Raw genomic sequence first — 15,603 nt, forward strand, 5'->3', positions numbered from 1 at the left:
GCTCCAATATTAATAAAACAGTCACGGCGTCCTCCTCCTCATGTTTGATCACAGTCTTTTACGTGCTTTCCACAGATTGTTGTTCATCTCTGTGTGATTTCTGCTCTGCTGTCACTTTTTCACACATGAGTGGCACCACACTCGAGTTGAGTGAATTCCCTGTTGCTCTCTCTTTGTGGATGATCACCTCAAATTAATACTTTTATCATTTTTTAAACACATTTCTGGATGTATTCATTTCATCAGTGATAGGTGCAAAAAATCCAATATTTGGAGCAATTCAACAGTATTGAATTTCTTTTTAATCTGACAGACTACTTTATCAATACAAATAATACATTTTCAGTAACTGACTACAATCTAAAGTAATCTGACCAAACCCTGAACTCAGCTAAATATACTTGTGTTTCATGAGCCACAGTCAATCTTATTTCCATCACAAAGCAAGTTTCTAAATCTAAATCTCACAAGACCTTGAGAACTGTTTTTCATACTATTAAGCTCAACATCGTGCCCAAGGACACTTTGGCATGGGCTGGGATTTGAGTTGACCTTCTGGTTGGAGGACAACTGCTCTACCCTAAAAGTGAAATGCACATTTTAAATATAAATTTTATTAGGAGATATGCCATGTCATTTCTGTTTTATGGAAATTACAATGCCGTATTTACAGGGGCCAATCCAGTGATGTGTCAATAATGTCATCTTTAATACAGACGGGATGTCATTATGGGGGGTTAATGTGAAATATATCAGCTGTTCACTGTCACATTTCTAGTAATACATGAGTGACAGTCAGCCCTCATAACAATCTTTGTTGACTTTGCATCAAACTGTGACGTTGTACATTTTTTGGCCTTTTACAGTCAGACGGTGCAGGAGAACTGGGCATGAGGATGGAATGGGGTAATTGCATATTTCCACATATTTAGTCAGGGTACTGTTTCACGTTGAGATGGGCTGAATTCCTTTTTATCATCCACGCCCAGTTAAAGATATTTGCCAGCGGAGGTCATTTGAACCGACACAATACTGAGTGAGTCAAACTGCATCGGTTCCCGTCGTCGTGATTCCATACACTCAGGGTTGGGATCGACAGAGCATGACAAATATACACAAGTCTTCCACCATCCAAATTAACTGGGCACGTTTCCCATCATGCACAGTTAATATTTGGACAAACATGGCTGCCGAGGTAAATACTCCCTGGCAGATAGGGATGTTTGGTCAGGCAGTTTTCAACCTCGTCACATGTCATTACGCATTTGTCCTCTATTTGCTATGAGATTTTATATAACAGTTACACGCAAGAAGAACAGAGAGGATACAGTGACTAAGTCGTGATTGCTTCTCATTTGTGTTCACGCAAGCAGCACAGACTGGAGAAATGTTAACCCAACAGACGGAGGACGAGCTGTGGCACAGGAGTGGTGTTTTTTTCCAATTCCAGGTCTGTAATGAAAGAAGAAAACAAATTGCTTGGCAGGAACACAGAAAGTAGCCGGACAGAAGGAGCGTGAAGTTTGAATATCAATCTCCGGAGAACTTTGTTTAACTTTTGGGATGCGAGTTTGTCGAGGAGAAGTGGAGCGGAGTTTTTCTTTGTGATACTCGGTCACTTGAATTCTTCAGCGTATCCGGAGGTGCCAAGGATTCAGTCCTGTTTTAAACATGCTGACGCTTTAACCCCGGCCCCTGTGTGCGTGTCAGACCCTGCACCTGATTATGCCACTTGTCATCTCTCAACACCTCAAAATGGTAATGACACAGTGCTCTCTATAGTTCGGATGCAGCGCCGTCCATTCAGCATGAAGTTCATCTCTTTCTTTTCTTTCTTCCTTTGTGCCCACTGGGAACCCCGGGGGATTGTGGAGAAGCCGGTAATGGCGAGCCTGAGAAGGTGCAGACTTTGAGAGGCATACAAAACCCTTCTCCTTCTCTCTGTCCATCTGTTCCTCTCTCTCTCTCTACAGTAGGGAGAACTTGCACAGAGGTCACTTATCAGATGTCCCTCTGTATTTGCTCTATTCTGTATTAAACTTCAGCAGCTTGGATTAGTTTGACTGATAGTGACTGAGCTGTTGTGTCATTTCCTACAAGTGTTGAGAGCTTATTTTTCTGATTTGGAAAAAATCTTTAATTGCTGTAGCTGCATGAAAAACCTTTTTTCCTGCACTAGATGTACAGACATGTGATAAATTAGAGGAAAGTCCAGAATAAATTTGTTCAGAAACATTATTAAAATTCACTAGAGGGTCATTGACTGGTTTGATAATTATGACAATTATATGAATCATAGAATGAGAGATTAATTAATTGATAGATTGCCGTTTTATCTACTGTGATGCAAAAACAATCTTCCATGGAAAGGTAATTGAAAAGCATTACATGGCACCTTATCCTCAGTTTTTAGCTCATAGATGTAGATGTAGCTGCCATTTATCATTTACCTTGCCTCCTCCATGGTAATGGACGGGGCATGGACCCAACCCCCCAAAAAGTGCTACGCCTGATGATACTTTCCCCAAAGATCATCACTGTCATCAGTTTCACACAAGGTGAAACTGACTCACGACTGGTCGGGTGCATGGCAGCATCCTTATACAAGGTATTTTCATTTTTGTCGTTTATCTTTCTAACGCTGCTTTCATACGTGCACTGAACTCTGGAGCTCATCCGTGGTTTTCTGCAAAGGTCGTGTACACAAATATCTGAGTGAGAGCTGACGAATTCCTGTGGAAAAGTCAATACAACGCCACTGTGCCTTCAAAAGCCAACACTATAATATATCTTTTAATTAACACTATAAGACTTTTTTTTCTCACCTTTAAAATCCAGTTACATTCAGTTGCACAATTGTCCTTTCAAGTGCGCTCTCCTTCTTTGGACTTCTCATCAGCAGCTTCCTCAAAGTCCTCCAGCCCTGTGTTTACCCCGTGGCTGCTCATAATTGAAACTTAATGGAAAGCATGTCCAGCAACTCGTCTGATTAATGAAGAACGAATATAGACAGATTATTTCCGAGTCGAGGTACAAGAGGGACTAAGCACTGATATATTTTGAGCTGCGGCTGCTTTTTTTTTTAGAGATCTTACCCCACAGTAGTAAAATTGGAGCCATGACCTACATTTCAAACAATTTAGCTGTGAGATTAGGTGTTTGTGTACTTCAAAGGAAGTGAAGAATGTGTGGCCTTGGCGCCGGGAGCGATGCGCACGTGTCCGCCTCGAAGTTGGTGGACAACCGGCTCACGTGTTTCTATGGGAACCGTAAAGATGGCACGCATATGGGTTTATTTTAACCTAGAGAAATCCCTCCTTTGCTGCAGTATCCTAACTGTCGTGGGAGACACATTATCTGGTTTGTGTGATCGTTGCGTCTCGCTGATCCTCTCTCGCGCTTTGTCTTTCCCTTCAGACCTCTGCTCTCACGCGTTCACTCAGCCTGACATCTCACTTGCTTTTTACTTTTTATTCTAGTACCAGTACCTTCTGGTTTACCTCCTTTCTTTCTTTCTTTCTCTCCCTCTCTCTCTCTCTCTCCATCACCCTCTCCGTCCCTATCTCCGCTGCCTCCTTCCATATTGGGCGACACAGTCCTGATCTAGGTTTGGCTTCTAATAGGGGCATTCATCAGAAAATGGACCGAATCGAGGCTGGCGGAGGAGCAGGGAGATGGGCTGGAAATGAGTTGGTGGTTTAACTGTGTGTGTGTGTTTGTGTGCGTGTTTGTGTGTGTGTGTGTGTGTGTGTGTGTGTGTGTGTGTGTGTGTGTGTGTGTGTGTGTGTGTGTGTGTGTGTGTGCGTGTGTGTGTGTGTGTGTTTAAAAGGAACCAATAGAGATAGCAGTGTGTCGTGAAGCTCCAGCATGATGCTCAGTCAGATCCAGGGATCCTGTCACATCCTATCCTCCTCAACACTGGTCCCTGTGCTCTGTGGGTCAGCGCGGCCTGTAAGAGATGTACATATAAAAACTACACCTTATTAGCTACACCTTCCTGCAAATCCCATCTATAAAACCCCATTGATATCTATATAAGTACATCATAGGTCGTAAAAGGGATTTGACAATTTTTTCAATTGTCATTACCATTTTGTTTTAACATGAATATTTTCAATACGCTTATATTTATCTGTACTTGTGGCACAATAAAAAGGTATTTATAAAACTATGTACAAACAATGTTTTATCTACTTCAATACATCCACTTGTGTCTTAAAAATCCATTTATTTCACTTTATTCAATTAGTAGTTAGCTATAATAATTTAATTTAATTATTATATTTTTATATATTTATTCACTCAGAGGAGAACAGCTTGTCTGCTTCAACCCAACAGCAAAGCTACCGTGACGGATAACTTCAAGTGTTTCCAACTTCTAGTAGAAAGAACTACGTGTGTTTATTGTTTCATTTAAAGAAATTGGCTCAGAAATGTCCTAAAATACATCGAAGACAATTTTTTAAATCAAGCCCGACTCAAACATAAGTAAAAAGTACATTAATTAAGGAGCGTCTCAGACCTAACATGCATGTTGTTGGACTGTGGAAGGAAGCCAGAGTATCTGCTTAAGACCCACACAGAAAGGGGAAGAACCTGCAAACTCCACAACTGCTATAACCCATAAGCCATAACCTTCTGTGTTCTACTTCTGCACAGGTCAGCTTTACTATTTAGGAAATGTGTACATGCAATAATTAGAGTGTTGAATATCACAAACCTGATCCATTTTAGTGCAAATACACCGGAACTGAAAGCAAACTACCCACACACTAAGGTCGTATTACTGATCATATTATTGTCATTATTTTGATTAGTTAACGAGTGGGAGTCATAGTTTCTGAGAAAATTAAACTATATTGTTATCGGGATGAGTTAATTGTGAAAAATGATATACTAAAATAGAAACTCCAGCGAAAACCACAGAAGTTTTGAAACAATTTAGTTCAGGTTTGTTTCTTCTGAGTTTATTAAGACTTCAATCAACCTCGTGTTATTTGCAAATGACAGCAAGTGGGCTGCTCCTCCGCTCAGCCTCCGTCTTAATTAATCTCGTCTTATCTGCAAATGAGGTTTTTTCTCACAATGGGTTTGAGCGTCTCTGTTCTGTGTGTGAACGGTAAACACACACATTGTTCCTTAGACCCTGGAAAGAGAGTTAATCAAGCGGGTGTTGTTTTTTTTCATAGTGACGTTGTGTGATTATCATGTGTCAGAACAGTGAACATCCCAAACTCACGAGCTGTAAACTGTACACACGCTGAACACAGCTGTCACTTACATTCACAAACAGGAGAGTGATGGGTGGCAACACAGTCGTCCTTACACACACACACACACACACACACACACACACACACACACACACACACACACACACACACACACACACACACACACACACACACACACACATATACACACACACACACACTGTACAACACACAGTGAACTCCTGCTTGTTTATTTTCAGTAACATAGACGTTGCTGCCCTTCTCTGGTCATCAGCGTGTACTACACCATATTCAAAAAGCAGTGCAATTTATTGAGGCCCAGACTGAGGCGTCAGATCTCAGAGCCTCTTATTCTCTCGGGGGGGGCGAGTCGCAATATTTCATGATCCATTCAACAATACTTTCAATTTTTCTAAGCCGAAAGGGGCTAAAAAATAAAATCCATCGTCGTTTTGTTTCTCAAAGTGGTTTCACTTAATTTCATCACAGAGCCCCAGGGGAGCTGGGGTCTCGGGTAAGACACTTGCTGGCATTAAAGTGTGACTGAAGCCTTTCATGTTGTTTTTATTGTTATTTCACAGTGTTTCACATGCGTCTGGTGGAATGTCGTGATGAAGTGACACAGTGAAAAGCAGCCGCGTCAGGAAGGAATCCTTGTTGCATTCCTGACCTGTTGTTGTTTCTCTCTCTCAAGACTGACTATATTTATTTGCACATTAATTAACATGCAGAGTAGTATTTATCCGCAGTCCCTGAACGATCGATGGTATAAAGTTGGGAAAAGAAGAGAAGAGGAAGCCTTTATTGTCACAGTACAAAAGAAAAAAGTACAAGAGATGCTGCTTCTCTCAAAACACTGTGAATATTTATGGAAAATTATTGAAAAATACACAAAAGAACCAAACCAATTAAAACAAAAACCACAAAAGTACACAGGCACAACTGATTAATAAATCAATGGCAAGATTGTCACATGTGAACATGGACAAAGGGTAATTAAAGGTAAAAATAATGATTAAAACAATATAAAGACACAGGCGCATCAAGGAAAAGCACACACACACACACACACACAAACACACAACAATAACGTGTCCTCATTATTGCTTGTATTTTATATAAAGCTTTTTTTATTTGATTTGCTATTTGAATTCTTGTCCAGGACTCAGGCAGAAATGAGACTCTAAATAAATGGTTTTTATTTATTATTATTATTATCAAGCATCATCCACATACTTACGACTGTGCTACTTGCTTGTTTGGATTTTCCCAGCAAAGTAAAATATAATTATGATAAAATCAATATTGACAGTTTTCAAACTAGAGGAAAAAACCAATTCTTGGTGTCTTGACGAGGGTCTGTTCAGTTGAGTTGAAATCTGTTGACTGTGAAGACCCACATCACTTTCTCAACCCTGGAAGCCGTCAGTGACCCCGTGTGGCCAACTGGTGTCAGCATCTTCCTGCGGGCAGACGCCACTTCCATCAGGACAGAACTGTGTCATCCCGGGATGAAGGTGATCACTCCTGAAAAATGTGTATTGATTTTCGGTGTCTCCTCCCTGTGAGAGGACAAGTGGACCCAACTTGTGCCAACAACTGTCCCCTGCAGCACCAGAGCCACCAGATGCCCTCACTGTGGGGGTCAATCCTTCCAACCCACACAAACACTCACTTGCATGCCAAGAATATGACGACTCATCGACCAGAGGACTTTTTCCCACGTCTCTCTGCGGACGATGGTTTTTAAAGTCCGACCTCTCCACTTATCTTTGTAATGAGGGATTATACCGTGTCCTGGGATTATACAGTGTCCTGCTGTGATAGTCCTCTGTATGTAACTGACTGTTCTCGTCCGATCATGTCCTGCTCTGACCTTCTCCATCACCAGAGGACGGATGGACGTCATGACATCTCCAGAAAAGGGAACACCTCCTCCATGTTAGACTATGAGACATGGGTCAAACCATACACTGTATATAAGGACATGATGACTCCCTTAAAGTGTAGCCAAAGTGTCTTGGCTGGCTGCAGTATAGATCGTAAACCCTGCATCCTCCGTGTTAGCTGATGAGCCAACGTCTCAATTGCTCCATGTTAATGGATGGGACATGGATCAATCTAAAAAAATCAAAATGCACATGAATATGTTTTTTATTCAAAGGTGGTTTCTTTGTTGTAGGAAGTTCGTATCACACTGCTGTATGTTCAAGTGTTCATTTTTTCTGTAAGTTATGAGCTGTGAAACCTGTGGGTGATTGGTCAGGCTCGTGTATCGCTGGGACCTCGACCTCCGACAGACTCTGGCTCCAAACTACGTCCTTGCCTCAAGACGCCAGCGTTCGTATATCTGTGATGTTTTTGTCCCTCTTTCTGGGTAGTGAGAGGAAGAAGAGCTGTGTCGTCCATCGTTATTTATAGTCTACGTCTCCTCCTGAAGCCCCAGTCAGTCGAGCGTCTGTGACTGAAACTCCTGCTGCCTGTGCCCCAGCATTGAACCCTCTCTCAAAGCCACTTAGATCTTTTCCTCTTGTCATCGCGATGCACACTCAAAATCAACTCAGTCTGCTCAGCGTTTTTCAAACATGCCACAGAGCATCGCTGGAGGTTTACTGCTTCATCATCGTAGCATGCCGTGCACTCGTGTTAGAGCATCTGCCTCCGCTATGCTTCCCCGCTCATTTATTCAGGTTTTTCCCTTTTTAAAGTTTTCCTCCCATCTGTATCTCAATGATGAATGAATTCCTCCTGCTTCGCTCGGAGCTCTGGCGCCTCAGCTCTATCCTGCCATCGATTAGAGATGTGCTCAATAATTCAAATAATAGCATTGGAAAAGAGCTGGCAATTTATCATCAGTTATGCCCCCCCCACCCCCCACCCCCCCCTAAGAGCTAAATCATCCTGTGACATTATGGATGGGGTCGTTTGTATCTGTGTCATGTGATGATTACCTCGTTACAATGGATCCCTCTGACCTGGATGTGATTCAGTGGATAAATAGTGTTTGTTCATTGTGGGCGTGAAGGTTCCCTCAGGTGTCAGGGTGACAAGAGGTCAGGTTTATCTTCTATGGACCAATAACATTTTTCACAAGAACTCAAGATGTATTTTTTGGTGTTAGGTTGGGGTACAAACTCGGGTTGTGCAGTATGAAAGCTGTGCATGTTCAACAGATCAGGAGGGTGTGATGACAAATGCAAGGGCTGAAAAGTTTTGAATTAAAGTGTATCAAACATTTTATTGTGTGGAACAGGTTTACATAATGAAATACTTTCTTCAATGTCCCATTTCCTCAGTAACACAAACTGTTCCAAACAGTCAGACTCGCACAAAAACAGGGAAATACAAATACACAGTGAGAAGGTCCCTGTGGATAAATGAATTAATCAGAATATAAAGAAATAAACAGACTTTAGGAGATGAGGTTTGGAATCACAGAAAGAAACGACTGCAGTTGTTTGGGTTTGAAAATTAACATTCAGAGGAAGTTCTGCTTGACTGAAAGACTCATCTTTGGAGCTGGTGACAAAAACAGAGATGCAACAGATACTTGTTAATCATTGGATTATAGATATTAAATTAATGGTTTAATGAAGTATATGAAGTATAGATTTTTTCGTTTGTTCCAAAAAATCTATCTATAAAGTACGTGACCCAGAAAGCAGATGGCAGTGACTGATTCCAGTGCAGTAGCCCCATTTATCTCATTCTCATCCCGTTGATATTCAATAATGAGCTTCAAAATGACCAGTTCATTTTTCTAAAAATAGTTCATTCTTAAGCAGCAAGTTTTCCGTTTAATTTATGAATGTTATTGTCCGAAAAGTGCAACGTGTAGCTTTTGAGAGTGTAAGAAAAGAGAGAAAATGTCTGTATATTTTTACGAGGCTTATTTTTTGTGCTTGTGATGACAATGATGAAGGGAAAAAAACACCATCATTCGAGTCTGAGAGGAGGAAATGTACATAAACACCATGAGGCTCTAGTTTGATTGAGTCTGACTCGTCCTCTTCTCCAGTTTGATCCAGATGCCCTTCTCTGGTCGGAGGATCAGCTCGCCCATCGGCTGCAGATCTTCTCGTTTCTGACAAGCTTCCACGCTGAAGCGCCGCAGAATGGACAGCAAAACCACCTTCTCCTCCATCATTGCAAAACGCTGACCTGAGGATACAAACATTAAACAACAACTTTATTTAAAAGCGTGGTCTTTCAGTTTGAGAGCAGAAGTTATTGATTTCAGGTTCAGAATTTGAAATGCTTTCACTCAAAACCCTGCAATCTCTCTCAGATAGCCCCTGCTTGTGCTTGGGTTTGCTCTGCTAGTGCTCAAAATGTGCGCTTGCACTCAGATATTTTGTTGTTTGGACAGATTTTCAGTGTTCCAGCTTCAGCTCTTCTCCTCATCTGTCAACACCTGACATTGTTTTTATCATTAGCGTGGCTTTATTTTAAATTCTATGCCTGATGTAGTTTCTTGAAAAGCGCTACACAAATAAAATCTACTATTATCTGAGTGCAAGTTTGAGCACAAGCAGAAGCAAATCTAAGCACAAGCATGGGCTATTTGAGTGTGAGCGCAGGGTCTTGAGTGACAGCATTACAAAACCTGAATGTGGAATCAATAAGTCCTGCTCTCAAACTGAAAGTCCATGCTCTTGAATGAATGAAAAAAAACAACAGAGCAAGTAACTTATTAAATAACTCTTTCATCTTCTTACCGATACAGTTGCGGAGTCCAGCGGAGAAGGGGATGTACGCATACGGAGGCCGTCCGACAGAATTCTCAGGCAGAAAGCGCTCGGGTCTGAACTCCTCGGGTTCGGGGAAGTATCGCGGGTCTCGGTGAAGAGCGTACGTGACGATGATTGCGCTGGCACCTTCGGAAATCTTGAAGCCATCTACCGGTCAAAACAAAATGTGATTAGGAAACTGACCTAAGATGTCAAAAAACGAGAGGAAGGAATTAATTAAAAAATACAGCACATGCGGACATTTTAAATCCTATTTTCATAATGTCACCAAAATTATTGTTAAGGATGCTATAAAAACATTGTAATCACCAAATGAGTTGCTGTGTGTGTGTGTGGGGCGGGGGAGTTTTAAGTTATGACACTATATGATTTCACCAAAACTGAGCCGTTAACCTTAACTTCAGAGCTATTACAGCCACTGAATTGTGTAGGATTCATTTTTTTTGAGAATAAAGATTAAAAATAAAAGACAAAAATATTGTCCCTGTTGACATATCAATTTTTTTTTAAGTATAGAAACACAGAATATTTTTTTTTTCAATGATTTCACCTGAGAGTCCATATCTCGGGTGTTTCAAACTCACCGTTTCCTTTCAGACTAATTTCTTAATTAGTCTAATTTCTTTTTAACCAAAGAATTTCAACAAGAACTGGCTTTCCATTAATAAACTCACCATGCTCAGCTACCAAATTACATTTTTAAATCCACATTATAAATTTGCGGCAACAGCATGAAATAAATAATATAACATGTGCTACTCACTGATGTGACAGTCCTCACAGATGCGCCGGGCGAAGAAAGGCACAGAGGGAAACAGTCGCAGGGTTTCCTTGATCACACAATCCAGGTATTTCAGCTTCTTCAGGTCCTCCATATTCGCGGCCCGCTCAGATGTACCTTTGCACATTAGACAGGAAATACTGTTAACAGTGCAAAATATATATATATATAAACAAAACAAAGTCAGACAGCTATCAATTACTTTAAGCTTCAGTTTCCTGCTCTTGACCTTTCTCCTACTTTAATCTGTTGCTGCCTCCAAGATAGATAAGAGTCCAGAAGTACTTCACCCTATATATTGTGTTGAAGTGATACGATACAAGTTCAGGGGCAGTAACCTAAAGTTCATGGTACATGGTGCAGGGGCATCCAACTCACTGTCAACAATTTAACAATAGAGTTTTCCAATTGGTCAAGAAGTCGAGGGCGTGTAACATTCAGTGGACCAATCAGAGAGCCTTATTCCATTCCCTTTATGACCCAGGTATAGGCCTGTAACAGTCTCTAGATAATAAATAATAAGCAGTAAAATACAGCACCGTTTACAAGTATTTGTAAGTTGAGTTTTCTAATAATTTAAAGTTATGGCGATAATCAATTAAGTTGATTTATTTTCTGAGAGGAACTGAATTCTCAAGCTGTTATGGCGAAAAGGCCAAAGCTTGTCTCATGGAAAATGTTCCGACAAATCCACAGAGGAGTGGAAGTAATTCATTTTTTTTTTTTGACATGTTTTTCACAGCTATTATCCCAGTGTGAAAAATCCCTTTACTTATACAGAGCAAAGGAGACCAAAGGCCTCCGGGCAGTAAAACACAAATGATGTCATGAAGAAGATGTAACTGTTACCGAACACTTCCTGCAGCTCTTGCTGAACTTTGCTGAGCGCCTCAGGGTGGGAGCCCAGCAGATGGAGGCACCAGTTCATAGACGCGGCTGTGGTGTCATGACCCTGCAAAAATAAAGATAGAACGAGTCACAGCTTTTTCATGTTATCACGTCATGAAGTTGTCATGGTCATTATATAAACAACGAATTCACACGTCAAACAGATGATAACATATTCATCTGGAGTTTATTTTCAAAACTATAGCTGGTCCTGCAATTACAATTTTTTTGTCATTTTTACTTTGTACTTTGATCGTTCAAAATATTGATTGGTGCCCCTTAAATACTTTTTCCTCCAGTTCCCTTTGTGACCACTGACCTCGAACATGAAGGTGTCCACTTCCTCTTGAATGTCCTGGTGGCTCATCTTGTTGCCGTCCTCATCTTCGGTCTTCAAGAGCATGTCCAGGAATGCCTGGCGTTTCTTTTTGCCGTTCTCAGGTTCGCTGTCTGACTCGGTCGAGGAAATGTTCTCTGTTCTTTCATGGATCACCTGAGAAGAGAATTAAACAAAGCGATATCCTGATATTGTTTCATCTACAGAAATAAAAAAGAATGTCAACCCATTATTCCATTACTCACTTTGTTTGTAAAAGAGTGCAGAATCTTGAGTGTCTTGTCGTGCTCCCGACCTTCACCGAAGAAGTGGTACACAATGTCCGACCAGAACCAAGGCTTCCTCTGTCTGCGGCTGACAATGTCACTCATTCTGAGAGTGAACCCAAAAAGGTCATGTTAAAGATGATAGATATTAAGCAAAGTATCAGATCATTTATGATTTAGAACGGAAATGAAAACCACTCACTTGTAAACACTTTCAACATATTCTGAATTCGAGTTGCTCTGGGCGTAGATTTTCTTTCCCATTGCAGTTTCTGAAATAACATGGTTGAAAGAAAAGGACGAATTCAGCTAAATATGCTTTATGTGAGGTTAAAGGATAATTAAATAAGTTAATTTTCCGTCCACCCACCACAGATTATGTCCAGAGCGCAGAGAGTGACGTGACTGAAGCAGTTGAAGGAACCTTTCCCGGCCTGTTTGTCCAGCTTCTCCACCAGGACCTCCGCCTGCTCGTTCATCACCTCCAAGAAGTCCGTCAGGATGGAGAAGTGGAAGGTGGGTGTCAGCATCTTCCGCCGCTGACGCCACTTCTTCCCTGTGCTGAAAGGAAGAGGAAAACATATCAAAATGGGTTTGAGGTTTGAGAGAGAACAAATCAACATTGGATATATTCTTCATATAAACTGCAAAAAGATGCGAGAAGGCAAAATGACCGTAATGAATTTAATGAAATGAATTGTGGACATTGCAGAGAATAATTTACAATTTCTTAGAGACCACAGTTAAGGGATAATTTTCAAGTATTAAACTTATGAACCTGAATATGAGCAGAATATGTCTTCTTCAACATTGTTCGGTACATACCTGGTAAGAAGGCCAGTTCCAAGCCAAGGGTGGAGGAATTTATATGAATAAGCTTTGTCCATGTGAATCGAGTTATTCAGGAGTGTCTACGAACAAAATGTCATGAACAGTCATATTTTAAATGGCAAAATATATAGCACAAGATGAGGAGAATGTATATTACTATCGTTATTACAGTTGGGCCATTCAATAGATTTACTCATAATTACTTATCAACCATATCTTAGAGTGTAACCACTGATTGCTTCATTTAAGTCAATACAGGGGGAGGGTGGGTTTTACTACTGAACTAATCAGCTGTAGCAGCTATGAACGGTACAGTGGCTGCAGTCTGAGCATCGACAGAGGTCCAAAGTCAACAAGGTAACAAGTTGTCATTTAACGTGTGAGATTTTGACATCCTCTGCCCATGACACTCACTAAAGTGAAGAGAAAGTAGCAAAAAGAAACATTTTAACATGGAAAAAACTACTTAGGACGGACAGAAGTGCAACAGATGCTGCGTGTAACAACACATTAACAAAACAACTATATTAAAAGACAGTGTCTAACATAAACGGACAGGTGTTTCATCGCGTAAAGCTTATTATACAAAAAAAAATTGACATATTTATAGAAATATAAGATAAGGCGTTTGGACTACTGTACAAACTATGTGGTTGATCATCATACCTCAACAGTGTTCGCGTGATACAGGATCACAAACGGCACCGGTCCGATCCAGAGCTTGAACAGAGGTTTGTCATAGAAATCACGGGTAAACTGCTCAACTTGGCGAAAGAAATCTGAAACAGAGAAACTTTTGTAAACCTGCAGAAAGGGAGCATTCCAACATCCATTATGTAACTGGACCTAATGGTCGATGCCTTAGCAAGTTGCCCAGCCACCAGTGCAGCCATGCTCCTGTAGCAGCATGCTGATCGTTCTCTTATACCTCCAGAATCGGTTTTGAGCTCCAGTGCGTTTCCGATGAAGGGGTACGTTCCCTCCAACTGGGGGATCGGCCTCATCTCGATCCATTTGTGCAGGTAACCGCTGAGCAGCTTGTAGGTGATGTAGGTGAGAGCAGCAAGGAAGACGCTGACTCCCAGTAAAGGAATCATGGAGCCACCAAGTAAGGCTGTCATTCTCCAGCAGTGTATATGAACAGATTATGTGTGTGTGTATGTCGATATGTGTCCTGTTGTGCTCTGCCTTCTTTATATAGAGGCAGTGATGCGTGTGCTGCCTCTACTCCTCCTTCCCTCTGATGCAAATTCACTGAAAGCTCAACAGGGTCAAGGGAGGCCCCTGCCTTTACTGCCTTTCATTGCGCCAACACAGTTTAAGACAATGTCGCAGTGTTGAAGCTGGAAATAGGAGACGTGTTATATCAGCGATGGGAGAGAGATCAACACGAAGAAGCTCCTCAAATGTGCAAAATCATCAGTTGAATGTAAATATTGTGGCAAATTATGCAGCAGAGATGTTAATTATTCACCACGTCAGAGGAGCTGTCCTCGCACAGCCTTTGTCCAACTTATTCTGCCCTATGTGTTTTTCTTTTCCCCAGGTCAACATCCACTCAAGTCACACTGACCTGATTAGTTACTGAGTAGCAGCCTTATATAAGCTTAAGGTCGATCAAATATATTTTATACTTTGAACAGGTTTCACAACAGTTTTTTAGAAATAACAATATTATAGAAGTTTTGGGTTATTTTTTGTTGTTTTACTATATATATATTTATAAAGTTATTATCATTTCACATGTATACTCAATGATGAGCTCTGCCAGGGAGGTTATGTTTTCACCCCTGCACCTTGGTATGTTTATTAGCAAGATTACGCAAAAAACTTCTGGACGGATTACAACTTGGTGTACGGATGCTCTGTGGGACAGGGAAGACATTTCGGTGTGGATCCGGATCGGTGGGCAGATCCAGAAATATGTTTTATCACTTTTTTTAGTATTGCAGGATCGGTTATCGGATATTTAAAATCAATATTTTTACTGATTTCCCAGAAAATGAATCCAGAATCATGATGAAAAGAAATCAGGCAAGTTTAGGTGAGTTTGTGCAATTTGGTGCAGATTGTAATAAAAATGCAGATATAGTGAATTAAAATGTTGTTTCACAAGGGGGCTGTTGAGCCTTGGGCAGAGGTATTTACTCTCTGAGAGCCATTCCAGTTGAGCACTCATTTACTGTCTAAATGTCCAATATGTCTTTGAAAATAAAACAAACCTGATGATGTATAATTATTGTATCTCAGTTGTCTCCTCGTTTTGAGGCCATGGGACGTCTGTGGTGCTGTAACACTGACCTGATGAACCACCATCACTTCACCGCCGCGGACCATCAGGGTCGTAGGAGGTATTTAGGCCATGTGTTCTCATGTATTTTTTTATTTTTAGTCATTTAGAAAGTGTAAAAACTAAAACATATAGACTATAGCATGTTTAATTATGAAAACGTGTAGACCAACAAAATAGTAAATAGAAAATCAAATTAAATACGGACAAAGCTATTCTCTGTTA

The 15,603-nt window shown here is 40.8% G+C and overlaps 1 protein-coding gene across 1 annotated transcript; it reads right to left on the minus strand.

Moving 5' to 3' along the window:
- Positions 1 to 8,445: 8,445 nt before the first annotated feature.
- On the minus strand, positions 8,446 to 14,281 carry LOC133020317 (cytochrome P450 4V2). Its single transcript, XM_061086836.1, has 11 exons — positions 14,017 to 14,281; positions 13,755 to 13,867; positions 13,083 to 13,168; positions 12,628 to 12,818; positions 12,460 to 12,529; positions 12,237 to 12,363; positions 11,974 to 12,147; positions 11,616 to 11,718; positions 10,749 to 10,883; positions 9,953 to 10,132; positions 8,446 to 9,395 (listed from the first exon to the last, which is right to left on the minus strand). Exons 1-11 carry the CDS (start codon positions 14,207 to 14,209, stop codon positions 9,217 to 9,219), a joined length of 1,551 nt encoding a protein of 516 aa, XP_060942819.1. The 5' UTR covers positions 14,210 to 14,281; the 3' UTR covers positions 8,446 to 9,216.
- Between the last annotated feature and the right edge of the window lie 1,322 nt (positions 14,282 to 15,603).

Source organism: Limanda limanda, chromosome 2 (genome assembly GCF_963576545.1).
Source record: "Limanda limanda chromosome 2, fLimLim1.1, whole genome shotgun sequence".
NCBI lineage: Eukaryota > Metazoa > Chordata > Actinopteri > Pleuronectiformes > Pleuronectidae > Limanda > Limanda limanda.

What these genes read in the sequence shown, in the direction of transcription:
- LOC133020317 (XM_061086836.1), bottom strand. Translation starts at nt 14,209, where the DNA reads ATGACAGCCTTACTTGGTGGCTCCATGATTCCTTTACTGGGAGTCAGC. An exon ending in GCTCAAAACCGATTCTGGAG is followed by an intron (nt 13,868 to 14,016) that starts GTATAAGAGAAC and finishes TCTCTGTTTCAG; the next exon opens with ATTTCTTTCGCCAAGTTGAG. An exon ending in TGGACTCCGCAACTGTATCG is followed by an intron (nt 9,396 to 9,952) that starts GTAAGAAGATGA and finishes TTGTATCCTCAG; the next exon opens with GTCAGCGTTTTGCAATGATG.